This window comes from Myotis yumanensis, unplaced genomic scaffold, assembly GCF_028538775.1.
Source record: "Myotis yumanensis isolate MYYU_CA2020_CCGP unplaced genomic scaffold, mMyoYum1.0.hap1 SCAF_2, whole genome shotgun sequence".
Classification (NCBI taxonomy): domain Eukaryota; kingdom Metazoa; phylum Chordata; class Mammalia; order Chiroptera; family Vespertilionidae; genus Myotis; species Myotis yumanensis.
In genome coordinates, this window is record NW_027223753.1 from 138,141,237 (window position 1) to 138,155,599 (window position 14,363).

The 14,363-nt window shown below is 36.7% G+C and overlaps 1 protein-coding gene across 3 annotated transcripts in view; it reads right to left on the reverse strand.

Moving 5' to 3' along the window:
- Positions 1–722: 722 nt before the first annotated feature.
- TBC1D23 (TBC1 domain family member 23) overlaps positions 723–14,363 on the reverse strand; it is a 78,983-nt gene continuing 65,342 nt past the window's right edge. For 2 of the 3 annotated variants that reach the window (XM_070406087.1, XM_070406089.1), the window contains 5 exons: positions 12,923–12,967; positions 9,156–9,244; positions 5,910–6,045; positions 3,204–3,398; positions 723–2,391 (listed from right to left, as the gene is read on the reverse strand). In XM_070406087.1, coding sequence (XP_070262188.1) covers positions 2,310–2,391; positions 3,204–3,398; positions 5,910–6,045; positions 9,156–9,244; positions 12,923–12,967 — 547 coding nt within the window. In that variant the 3' untranslated portion in view covers positions 723–2,309. The remainder of the gene's footprint in view (positions 2,392–3,203; positions 3,399–5,909; positions 6,046–9,155; positions 9,245–12,922; positions 12,968–14,363) is intronic. The other variant, XM_070406088.1, reaches the window with a different exon arrangement.

A 14,363-nucleotide genomic window follows, 5' to 3' on the forward strand; every position in this document is an offset into this window, starting at 1 on the left:
ATCAGGGCGCATTCAGAAGGCAACCAATCTTTCACATCAATGTTTCTCTCTGTTGTTTCACGCCCCCTAAAAATCAAAGGAAAAATATCCTCAGATGAGGGTTAACAAAAAAAATCTATATATAAAAGCTTAAGCGACCAAACAACTGGTCACTATGATGTGCACTGACCACCAGGGGGCAGATGCTTAATGCAGGAGATGCTCCCTGGTGGTCAGTGTCCTTCAACAGTGGGAGAGCTATTCAGCTGACGGGTACCAGATGCCGGGCTCATGGATGGCAAGTGCAGCTGCGGCGGTGTGAGCCTCTCCCGCCTCCGCGGCAGTGCTGAGCAGGTAGCAGCAGTGGGGTCAAGATGAGCAGGAGTGACGTGGCACCCAGCCAGGGCTTGGGGTCCTCCCCAGCCACCTGCCAGTTCAGGGATCGGGCAGAAACCGGCAGTCCGACATCCCCCGAGGGGTCCCGGATTGCAAGAGGGCGCAGGCCAGGTTGAGGGACCTCACCGGTGCATGAATCCGTGCACCGGGCCTCTAGTAAATAAATAAAATCCAAAGTCCGTTAAATTGAGTTCCACAAAATTAAGGGTTTACTGTACTTTCAAACCTGAAATCTGAACATTTAAATTCCACTGAAAGAATAGACCTTGATTTTCTAATTTTTTTGGTACCTATAAAGATTTACAAATGGGGGAGGGAAGAAAAAGAGACTGTCATTAAGAACAAAGTTTTGCATAAACTGTATTGGTTTATTTACAATTGTAATTTATAAACATTAACACAAACATCTTTACATTAATATTATGTAAAAAGTTCTATAACCGAAATGGGGTGGGGGATGAGACTTCAGGACATTTCTAAAGGAGGTGCCAAGAAAAGAAAAAAATGCAACATAACAGTTGTGGAGAGAGTTATAAATATCAATTATTGCACCAGGAGCAATTTCATGCAAATGTCTTCAACCACTCAAGTAAACTTTTTATTTAAAGATGAGAATAAAATATCAAAATACCATGACCTATGCTGCCTTTTATTCACTTGATTTCCATGAAGTAAATTAAAATTACTATCTGCAAACCGGATATGTCTAAATATCTCTCCTATCAACCCCTTAGAGATAATCCATTACACTTTAAAACATGAAGATTATAAGGATTTGCTACTTCCCAAACAGATTTTACAAGAAGTCATTCCACATCCTCAAATGTGTTCTTGGATTTCTCTTACCTAACATGTCTAATATGAACCTCTCAATAAATTAAGTTGAGGAAGCTGCGAAATAAAGCAGATCACTTTACAGTTTTGTCATATTAAGAGAATAAAAATAGTTTCAAACCACTGGAATTTTAATAAGACAAGACAAAAACCAAAGAAGAGAAATTTCAGAAAGTGATGATAAAAACAACTATAGTTTATACAGCTCTCTGATTATTTGGCTTTTATTTAAGTGGATATTTGTGGTCACAGACCATAATCTCACTGAGGATAAATCAGTGTGTGCTCAACACCTGTCTTAAATACCCTAAATCAAATATTGCATTTGTAATAAAGACCAATGACATTTTTACAGATACAATTCTGTCCTCAAAATGTTAACTGTAATCTTAACATGCCTACCTACTTATATATATTGCTTTTAACTGCTCCATTGAAACCGTTAGGATGATGTTTAGTATCTGAAGCACTCGTGTTCAAATTATTAGCTAATGGTGCAAAGATGTTTGGAAACTGATGTTTCAACATTTCATTACCTGGACTGAATTTCTGAGTTGGCTGGAATCTTTATCCATTTCATTAAAAAGATAACACTCTTTTTAAGATCAGAAACGGCAAGCTAATTATTAAGATATGTAATATTTTTAGTTACTGATATTGCTCAGTGGGTAAAAACAAATGTAGGAATTAACAGGCTCTCTTCAACTAATTCTATCTCTAGTTTTCAGTGAAGACATTGCAAATATATATATATGTGTATGGTTGTTTTTAAATCTGAAAGTGATGCATGTTCCCTTAAAACAGCTCTTCAAAACAGAACTGCATTCTGCTCCCTTACTTCATAAGGGCACAGGGTTAGTTACTTCAAAGTCACTTAATAATTGACTTTTATAATGAATCATTTTACAAAGCCAAAAATGCAAAAGAAAAAAATTTAAAAATTAACTGTCCAGAGATTAATTATAATAATTGAAACTTTTAAGACTGCTATTCAAATATCCCCATGAGCAAATGAAAGGTCTCCAGTTAGTATTCAGTCAGGAAAATGTCCATGTTTCTCTTGGTTGCCTTAATTTCTTTTGAAATACTTTTCTTTTATATTAACTTTCCAAAGCATCCAACACTTTCATGATCTGTTGTTTTATGGCTTTGGTAGCATCTCCTGCATTTGGAATCAAATACCTGTGGGGGGAAAATATATACATATTAATACGGCACTTTTTCTTCAGAACTCTGCTTAGATGTCACCTCCAGTGGGAAGCTTTCTCTGACTTACAAAGCCAGCAGAAATGTCCTCCTATGTACTCCCCAGAACTTATATATTAACATATACTCAACATATACTCATATTTGAAAGAAAATCTAAATGCAAAAGCAAGGTGATTTTTCATAGTGTACAGCAAGGTGGAATGAACTGCAGATCAGGAGTTAGAAGGTAGGTGTGAAGATGTGAAAGTCATTTAATCCCTCTCGGCTTCACATTGTTATTTATAAGATTAAACATGGTTTAGCATCAAGATCAGTGTGGTATACGGCCCTGTGCTAGTCCATGAAGTCTTTGTCACTGGTTCATAATGAGACAAGGAGCAGCTTATACTAGATTGCAAATTAACTACACCATTCAGTACACTGCTTAGTTCACTGACATTTAAAAAAAATAAGAACTTGATGAAAGAAAAGAAAAGCATTGACTTATATTCTGAAAAAACTTCTTATTTGATTGCAAACCAGCATTTAGTGCAACACTGGTACAGGTTATTCTTAAAGACCCTTCTGTCAAAAAGTTTAATTAGTTATGGTACTTACTAAAATCATGTGCTGACGGCTAAAACACAGATGACTAAGAATTTGGAAGAAAAAGACAGCAAAGAATATTAATGAAAGTGATTCAAGTATCCTATTCCACCACCTCTTCCCCTAAACAGAGAAACAAACCATGTTTAATAATGAACTAATTCAATAATTTAGACAATATCATCCCAAGAAAATCTTACCTTTCAATTGCCAAGATTTCTATTCCCGAAGCACTGCTGTTTCCATACTTGAAGGTAATTAGGTCAGGGTGTTTCTTTTTGGATGTAATTTTAACCACAGAATTTAGTGCTTGTCGAGACTGTATATAAGCCAATCCTTTCCGTGAAAGAATCTCCCTTAAACAGTACATATGTGTTGCAGTAACCAACAGATGACTTGAGAGAAAAAGCATTAAAAAACAAAAAGAATGTTTTTAAAATGTCATTTAAAATAGCTATTACTTCAATAGCCCCAATTACAAAAAGTGTTCAACTCCAAAGGAAATTACTTTTGAGTTAAAAATACAAAGGTTCATTATAAACAAACTTGAGGCCCAGTGCACAAATTCGTGCACCTGTGGGGTCCCTCGGCCTGGCCTGTAGGATTGAGCTGAAACCGGCTCTCCTACATCCCTCGAGGGATCCCGGACTGCGAGAGGGTGCAGGCCAGGCCAAGGTGCACGATCGGGTTCGGGGAGGGACGTGGGAGGTTGGCCAGCTGGGGATGGACTGTGGGAGGGCCCCAGGGCGTATCTGGCCTGTCTCGCTTGGTCCTGACCAGCCAGACTCCAGCAGCAAGCTAACCTATGAGTCAGAGCATCTGTCCCTGGTGGTCAGTGCACATGATAGGGACTGGTTGACCAGTCAACTGTCTGCTTCCTGGTGGTCAGTGCACATCATAGCAACTGGTCGACTGTCTGCCCCCTGGTGGTCAGTGAAGGACATATCGAGCGGTTGAGCAGCCTTAGCATCCATTAGCATATTATGCTTTGATTGGTTGAATGGACGACCAGACACTTAGCATATTAGGCTTTTATTATATAGGACTAGAGGCCCGATGCACAAAATTTGTGCAAGGGGCTTGGCCCTCGCATCTGCGGCAGCTTACCTTGGCCCTCGCAGCTCCGGCGTTAGCCGGAAGGCCATCCAGAAGGTTGTTCAACTGTCCGGTCTAATTAGCATATTATGTTTTTATTATAGATAAGCTACCTAATAAAAGCTTTTAGTTTTCCCTTATGTTTTATTAACAGATAAACCTATCACTGTCTAAGAACAAAGGTATAATCTATATAATAAAAGCCTAAATAACCGTTATAGCAGAATGACCAGAATGATCAGCCACTATAATGCACACTGACCATGAGGGGGCAGACGCTCAATGCTGTAGCTGCCCCCTGGTAGTCAGTGCACTCAGCCAGAAGCCTGGCTCATGGCTGGTGAGAGCAGCAGCGGTGGTGGGAGCCTCTCCCACCTCCGCAGCAGTGCTAAGGAGCAGTGAGTCGAGCAAGAAGCAGCGAGCAGGCAAGCAGTAAGGAACGAGGGGTCCCGAACTGGGTGCAGGCCAGGCTAAGGGACCCCCGTGCCAGTGCACGAGTTTCATGCACCAGGCCTCTAGTCTATATATATAAAAGCCTAAGTGACTGAATGACCTAACGACCGGTCGCTATGACACACACTGCCCACAAGGGGGAAGACGCTCAATGCAGGAGCTGCTCCCTGATGGTCAGTGTGCTCCCATAGCCAACTTCCCATGGCTGGCCAACCTCCTGCAGTCCCTCCCCCTGGCCAGCTGGCCCCGATTGCCCTAATCAGGACTGGGCAAGACGGTCCTGATGGCTGGCCAGGCCAAGGGACCCCATCCGTGCATGAATTCGTGCACTGGGCCTCTAGTATTTTATAAAAAGTACAATACAATTAAATTAATAGATTTAAAATAACAGATTTATAGAATCTATTCTATATGGTATATAAAATATACTACCCTCCATACTTTTAACAGTATTGTCTATATTCACAAAGTATTCTCATTCAACATATCATAGCATATGCCTAATAGCAAAGACCACTAAGCAATAGTTGGGCTGCCTTACATATTTTATAATATTCTGTAACTGTACCCTAAAGACAAAATGTGCACAGAATTATTAACACCACCCACCCTGTGTATCAGCTTTAATACAGTGATAATACTCATACACTTTTAGGTAATACAATAAGAAAAATACCAGAAAAGTCTAGAATGTGAGATATTCAGCTGAACAATAGACCTAGACTCACAGGATTCATTAATCATGAAGAAACGGGTGTGGGGTGTAGAACTTTGGATGAGACTAAATAGATATAACAGGCAAATACAGTGTGTGAACCCTGACTGGATCCTGGATCAGGAAGTACAAACAAAGACTATAAAAGGTACTTTGGGGACACTCTGAAAAATTTAAGTATATGGACTGAATGTTGAATCATGTTAATTTTTACGATTTTAAAAGGTGATAATACTATTTGAGTTATGAGACTTTCTTGGGAGATTTATGCTGAAGTGTTTAGGGTTAAATGTTATATTTAAGCTGCTTCTGAATGGCTTGATAAAAGGGAAATTCATGTGTATATGTGTATGTATATACACACTCAAATAGAGATGGGAGAGTGTGAAAAGAAGTTAGAAGCTGGTGAATCTAAGAGAGGTTTATAAAGGTATTCAATGTACTGTTTCTTTAACATTTGTTTAAATTTTTCAAAATAAAAAATTACATTAAAAATCTTTCTAAAACTCGAGACACATATTAACAGAGGGAAATTATATCTTATTGTATTTGGATAAATAAAATTTCTTTTGTAGTTTGGTTTTATATTATTAACTTCTCTAAATTCAATTGTACTTCTGAAGAAGACATTTTTTACAAGTACCTAGGAAACATGTGTCCATTTTCTTTCACTTCTTTACAAGGAAAATGATGCTTGATGTCTGGCTTGTTTATCCAAGTCTGAATGTTTACAACCTCTTTTCTATCATCATCTGACATGGAAGAACTGTCAATTTCATCTATAAAGAATTTAAAGTATTAAAAGTGGGCATTACCAATTTCAAAAATGATACATTTCTTAACAGCTTGAAAAACAATTTCAGTAGTACTTTGAAAAAAACACACTAGTCAATTCTTTTATTTTTATTTATTTCAGAGAAGAAGAGGGAGAGATAGAAACATCAATGATGAAAGAGGATCAATGATCGGCTGCCTCCTGCATGCCCCCTACTAGGGATTGAGCCCACAACCTGGGCATGTGCCCTTGGTCAGAATCAAACCCAGGACCCTTCGGTCCGCAGGCCAATGCCTATCCACTGTGCCAAACCAGCTAGGACTTAATTCTAATGCTGCTACTATATTTCCTTATGCCACAAATACTAATACAAAAATAATATTATGAAAAATTGCTCTATATGATAAGAAAAAGTCAGGTGAAAATACTGAGATTAAACTATCTAAGAAATTTAAACATTTTTATTTAGATAGCATAACTATGAAATCTGACTGGTCTGTAGAGAGATGGCTGAATTTTCCAACAATGAACACCTATTTTGAGGGCAAATACAGCAGAGTTCTTTTTCTCTTGCTGGTTCCAGATTTTAAGGAAAACAAAAACAACAAATCCAACCTGGGATAGATAAGTAAAAATCTATATTATTTTCATGAGAGAAATAGAAAACAACGTAATTATTTTGTTCTTCTCATTTAAGAAAAAGAAATTATGGTCCCTAGGATTAATAATTATAAATGTTCTTCCCTTTGCTTTTTAATAAATATTTCAAAATATCTATATCTCTAAAAGCCTAATCGACCATTTGACCAGTAGCTATGACATGCACTGACCACCAGGGGGCAGATGCTCAATGCACAGGCATGGAAACATGAAATAGGCTGATGAATCTCAGAAGGAAGTGGGAAGGGGAGAGGGCGTGAAGAGGTTAACCAAAGATCTTATATGCATGCTAGAGGTCCTGTGCAGATTCATGCACCTGTGGGGTCCCTCAGTCTGGCCTGCGGGGATGAGGCTGAAACTGGCAGTCTGACATCCCCCGAGGGATCCCGGATTGCAAGAGGGTGCAAGCCAGGCGAAGGGACCCACTGGTGCACGAATCCATGCACCAGGCCTCTAGTAAAGATACAATAAAAAAGGAAATCTCATATATCTACATTCCTCTTCCCTAATCACACTCCTCTTCCTTCCTAAGAAATAGTGACTATCAAGTTTAGTGTTACCAGTTCCATACTTTAACTATATTTGCATATAGTTAATGTTTAACTATGTATAAATATCCCTAAATAATATAGAGTAGTATTTTGTATTTTAAGTAAAATTTATACAAGTAGACTATTCAATTGTATTCTTTTGTAATGGCTACCCCGTTCCCAACATTATAAAATGTATCCATGTTGACACACATAGCTCTAGTTTTCTCATTTTCATTACTGTGCAGTTTTCCATAGTATAAATATGTGTGTGTATGATTTATGTAAACAAACCATAATTTATTCATTCATTTGTTAATGGAAGGAGTTGAGATATTCAGGGAAAGATACATAACAGGATGATGGCAACAGAGAGGGTGGGGGAAAAGGAGCAAAAGAAACAAATTAGAAATAGGAGGTAGAAAATTACATTTACTGCAATGCAAGTTTTCTGGAAGGTGATTTTATAACATAGATTAAAATGTCAAATGTGATTCCCTGTAACCTAGCAATCTTTTTTTTATTTTTTTTATTTTTTTTTATTTTTCGCTTAAAGTATTACAAAGGGTATTACATAAGTGTCCTTTTTTCCCCCCCGCCCTTGACAAACCCCTACCCTCCCTTACCCCCCAGTGTAACCTAGCAATCTTACTGCCAAGAATTTACCATCTGGATGTACTTGCAAAAGTTCATGTTCATATATGTATAAAAACATCCGTTGTTGCCCTAACTGGTTTGGCTCAGTGGATAGAGCGTCAGCCTGCAGACTGAAGGGACCCAGGTTCGATTCCGGTCAAGGGCATGTGCCTTGGTTGCAGGCACATCCCCAGTAGGGGGTGTGCAGGAGGCAGCTGATCGGTGTTTCTCTCTTATCGATGTTACTATAACTCTCTATCCCTCTCCCTTCCTTTCTGAAAAAGTCAATAAAATATATTTTTAAAAAATCCGTTGTCATTTGAATCAGAAATAAAAATTAAAATGTCAATGGAAGAAGATAAAATAAATAAATTATGGTAGGTTCACATGATAGAAAAATAATTGAAGAGGTATACGGGCTGAGATAGAAAATATGCAACATGTATTACTAACTGGAAAAGGCAAGGTGAGATATGGGAGTTTTTTCATATTTCGTACATTTATGTACTGTTTTATTTTTTCTAACTTAATATACATATTAATATTATGATTACTTAACCAGGATAATCTGGCAGTGGGATTATGAACCAAAGTAATAAATTCTTTTTTAAAATATAAAGACAACCAACCACATGGAGGATGACAAATTTCCCTGACACAATATCCCCATCTTGTGGCCCTTTAAAATATTGCCTCTAGTTTCAAAAGGTTCTTCAAATGACTGTTTTGGAATTCCCTGAACTTTGGTCCCACAACTCTCAATCTCCTAGGTGGATGGATCAGGGGTTTTAAATTCAATCCCATGGATTTAAATACTATTTGTACACTGATGATTCTGAAATTATCACCAACTTAGACTTGTCTCCTCAATTAAAGGCTCCTATAATCAACTGGCTATGCAACATTTCGCCTTGGATTTCTAATAGGCAGAACCTCAGATATTTCAAATGAACTTTTAATAAAAAAACAAAACAGTCTTAAATTTCCTCTACAGAATCTGTGTCTTTTTTCTTTTTTAATATATTTTTATTGATTTCAGAGTGGAAAGGAGAGGGAGAGAGAGAAACATCCATGATGAGAGACAGTCATTGATTGGCTGCCAAACAGGGAATAGAGCCCGCAACCTGGGCATGTGCCCTGACTGCAAACTGAACCACTGAACCGCACCGGCTGGGCACTGTGTCTTTTTTTTTTTTTTTAAAGCAGTTGTTTGCTACTCCCAAAATAATCTTTATAATCACTCCTGGTGCCTGAGGAAAGAAATCTATAAGTAAGTGTAGTACTACACCTGTGTCGTACTCTTCTTCATCCCCAATGCTGAACACAGGTTTCACACCACGGTAAGGCTTGCCCACTCTGTCACTGCTGCTCACATGCCTATATTCAAAGAATTTTGGGGGGGGGGGGGGGGGGGAATCATCACATAAGTTATTAAACATTTTAACCAAGTATCATTTGACTACTCAAACAAATGTAAATGTTCTTTGCCCACGTACAACCCAGTTTTAGGATAGCTATGTTAAGGGAATTGAAACAAGATAAGAAAATGTTAGCAAAAGTTAGCAAAAAAGGACTTGGTGGCTGAATGTTTTCAAATCTGTAAATATTAAATTTGAAGCAATTTTAATATTCATTATAAACCAAGGCTTAGCCCAGCCAGAGTGGCTCAGTTGGCTCAAAAGGTTGCTGGCTCAATTCCGAAAGGTTGCTGGCTCAATTCCCAGTCAGAACACATACCTGGGTTGTGGCACTTACGTAAGGAAACTAATTGACGTTCTCTCTCACATCGATATTTCTCCTCTCCCCCTCCCTCTCTCTAAGCATGTCCTCGGGTGAAGATAAGAAAACAATGCTTAGTTCTGTGTGGCCTTCGAGAAGTTATTAAACCTCTCTGTGATTCTGTTTTCTCATCTGTAAAATAACATCTACCCTTTATGGTTATAAGAATTAAACCATTTAATACTGTGTGTGTGTAATTACACACTGATTTCAGAGAGGGAGAGAGATAGAAACATCAATGATGAGAATCATTGATCAGCTGCCTTCTGTACACCCCACACTGGGGATTGAGCCCACAACCAGAAATGTGCACTGACCAGGAATCAAACCATATCCTCCTGGTTCATAGGCTGACACTCAACTACTGAGCCATGCTGGCTGGGCAAGCCAGTTAACATTTTTTAAAGCTCTCAGGACAATGCGTGGTATATAGCAAGTGCAACATACATGTTTGTTAGACAATATAGATTAAGGAAGCAAACATTCAAATTCTAGGAGTGCTTAAAGTTTTCATAGGGGTGTGCAAGTGTCTTAAGGTTTTTCCTCCCATTTTTTATTATTGTTACTTTAATTTTAATAGAAACTAAGATTCTACTTCTAAGACATAAACATAAGTAAGCCATGAAATGAATCTGTCTTTCTTATTCAAGTGAAAGAAGCCTAAACAACATGTAAACTCAAAATTGGTTAGTTCTGCAGGAAGTATTAACCTCTTTTTTAACATAAAAACTTAACCTCATTACTTTGCAGATAATTTTAACAAAATACTTTGGGGAATAAACATTTTATTATTTGTAGGATATAGTATGAAGAGAGTCCAAAGTGGGGAAAAAATCAAGTTACACTATCTTTACTTAGCCTTAGAATTCAATTTTTCCACAAGATGGATATCAAACATGTATTTTAAATACTTTTCTAATACATTTCATCAATAAAAATCTTATCACAACCTAATTTTGTTGAAAGGCTTAAATTTCCTCAACAGAAAATTTGAGTAGAGTGTATAACCAGACATTCTTTGGGAATTATAAGTTAGGTTAATCACTACATAGCTTACATTTTGGTTAAATTTAAATCATAAAATAATTTGAGCTTATGTTAAAATAAATCTAATGTAAAATTATCCTATAAATTATCAAACTATTCTCGTTAGATAAAAATTCAAAAACCTATGAAACTCAGATTCAGCTTTCTTACAAAAGGCAAAGATAAAGATAATATAGCTTTATCTAAGGATACTTTAGTGCAATCCTATCTAATAAAAGCCCAGCAACCAAACAGTGGAATGAGCAGAATGACCAGTAGACCAGTCGCTATGATGCGTACTGACCACCAGGGGGCAGACGCTCAATGCAGGAGGTGCCCCCTGGTGGTCAGTGCGCTCCCACAGTGGGAGCACCGCTTGGGCTGACTGGGATGAGCAGCTGCTCTTGCAGCAAGAGCAGCCACTCAGGGGGCGGGTCCACAGTCGCTCCGCTCACCAGAATGAGCAGGCCAATCTCCACAGGCCACACCCCACACCAGTGCACGAATCCTGTGCATTGGGCCTCTAGTCTAGATTATAAAATTATATGAGATTTAAATTATTGCTTCTCTCCTGATATTAAAGCATAAACTGCTTGCTACAACATAGAAAGTAATAAAGGTAATGTTTATAGTGAATGCTTGAATCAGAAACCAAGTATCTGAAGAGACAAATAGAAAAAAAAATACAATGGAGTTTTTATAAGAAGATTGCTAAAGATTACTGAGATGGTTCTTAAAAGAATGGCTAAAAATTAATAAAACTCAATGGATGGACTTCTTTTTTAAAGCAGCATATCTATTCTTTCTTAGTAAAAATATAACAGAAGCATCTACAAAATAGTTTGACAAGGTTTTTACTTAATTTGCTAAGCTCAGAAGAAGCTAACATTTCATTCCAACATTTCACAGAATTTTACTTTCAAAATAGGTATATCTGCCTTTGGAGCAGAGAAGATAATTTAATTTTTTTTTTTTAATTAAGAATCTGGGAGAAAACTTGGGAGTTAAATAAAATCAGATGAATTCAATGGTTGTATAATAAGAGAAAATAGAATGGTAATTCACAAACATTATAATTTTAAAAGATGCAATTTCCTTTAAAATAGTCTTAGATAAAATTATAATAGAAACCCTTGTAAAGGGTTCTCTATACGAACAGTCATAGCAAATAAAAACCCTTATCAATAAGTTGAGAGTAAGCTATTGTTTTTAAAAATTATATTTCTAGTCACTGGGAATATTGAAATGACCTGAGAAAAAGTCAAGTCCATTATTCTAAAGCTTAACTTACATTCAAAGTATGACAAGATTTTCTTTTAAAATGTTCATAGGTATTGCTATAATTGATATTCTAATTTAAATTGCAGAAACACTCTGAGTATAAAAACTGTTAAGCCATATACAATTATTAAGTAAGTAAAATTCTTTTGTTCATCCTAATTGAAGATCCTTTCAAATTTATGGGATCTAATGACAAACAGCCCATCTCAATGAGGCAGAGAAGAGATGGGTAATACATTAATATGTCCATCATGACAATTTCTTTCAATGAAAACCAAAGGCAGGACTCCAGAACTGTGGTTCTTTGGAACCAATTTATATGTTAACTCATGAACCTAAATACATACACTTTATTAAGAAAAATCTAAAATATCATAAAACTAGAGGCCCTATGCATGAAATTTGTGCAAGAGTAGGCCTTTGCAGTCCCGGCTTCATCCAGAAGGTTGTCTGGACAGTCATTCCACTGTTCTGTCAATTTGCATATTACGCTTTTATTATCACAGATGACATAATGAACATGAATTATCCAAAATTTTGAACCATGAATTGTGCTTTTTTCCCCAGGTACTATAATTTTCTCTACCATTAGGGCAGGACACAGAAGTAAATGATCTCCCAAGCTAAATAGCCTGTCAACTCTGAAACTACTTATTTTCTTTGTTTTACCTCCCTCTGTCTCAGAATAAAAGCTGCAGGTTTATGAAGTTCTTGGATTCAAATGCACTTGCTTTTCATTTGAGGAATGGGAGATACAAGGAAGCATGCAAGAAAACATTTTTTTAATGATTAAAGCAAAAACCAAAAAGAGATCAGCATCACATGTACTCCTAAAAGCAGAATGAGAAAAGTTCAGCATTTGAAACAGCTACATGAAATTTTAGCCAAGACGGCGTGAGGCTTATAGACAGCATAAAGCATGCTAAAGGAAAGGATGGCCCAACAAAGCTGCTCTACTCATTGGCTTACCGCTCTGTACATGTTCTGTCTGGCCAAGGAAGATTGAAAGACATTCTACAGCAAATTGAGGCAGAGCACAGAACAAAATGATTATAAAACCACAACAGTTTTAAAACAAATCACAATCAGTTTTTCTAACCCAGAGTGTACATTATAAAGAAGATGTTTCAATCATCCAAAGCACAAAGAAAAATTTTAAAAGCCTGTCTCAAGTGACTCCTTAACAAAGTCTTTTCATTTAAAGTTATCACTATTTCATTTTAAAATAAAATTAATGAATTTTAAAATAAAAATATTTAATTTTCAGGCTATAAAATGTAGCAATAGTAGTACTGTAATTCAAAATGCACTAGTTAAAAGTAAAAATGTTAAAGGCTTTTAAGAGCAGACATATAATTTAATGAGCAAAAGAACTATTTTGTGGTAAAACACTTTAACATTATTTACCAGTTAACCATTTTAGACAAGATACATTTTTTTGGATTAGTGAAAACAACCTATTTTCTTCTTTACTATTTACTGGATGGGAAAACATATATTTTTGTATGTATATGTACTTAAAAAAGTCGCCAAAACTGGTTTGGCTCAGTGGATAGAGTGTCAGCCTGCGGACTGAGAGGTCCCGGGTTCGATTCCGGTCAAGGGCATGTACCTGGGTTGTGAGCATATCCCCGGTGGGGGATGTGCAAGAGGCAGCTGATTGATGTTTCTCACTCATCGATGTTTCTAACTCTCTCTCTCTCTCTCCCCCCCTTCTTCTCTGTGAAAAATCAATAAAATATATTTAAAAAATAAAAAAAATAAAAAAATAAAAAAAATAAAAAAGTGACAAATAGTAAATTCCTGACATTTAGTTCTTAAAGTCAACTTTCAACTTTCCTAGGACACTGCAAGTAAAACATGAGTGAAATTAAATACTGTAACACACTGCCAAGATCAAGCTTGCTTAGAAACAAATTCTGCACTGAATTATTAGGTTAGCTTTGAACTCTAGGAACAAGAAAGATCAATGTGTGGACAAAAATATATTGTGTACTCACAATTCCAGTAAGAAACAATGTAACAGATAAATTTGCTTATTATTTGTTGGCTATGTCTTTCATTTGTAAGTCATGGGAAGCTAAGGGTCTCTTATATTCTGTGAACAAAATTCTATGAAGATCTCAACTATTGAACTTCAGAAAATGTATTTCTGCTTTATTTAGCATGACCAGATTTTCTAGGTTTTAAATTCCAAAAGCAGAGGAAGAGGCTCCTGCAGAGATTATTCCATTTGGTAGTTGATTCTCAAACATTTGCCATGTGGGAAGCAGCTACCATATGAAGAGTAAAACATAAAATGACATTTGAATATATTTTTTTTAAACGGCATGAAGGGGCAGAATCATTACTTGCACCTTATTCTCAGCAGTAGGAGAGAAAAAAAAGTAATCTGTAGACAAATTTTACA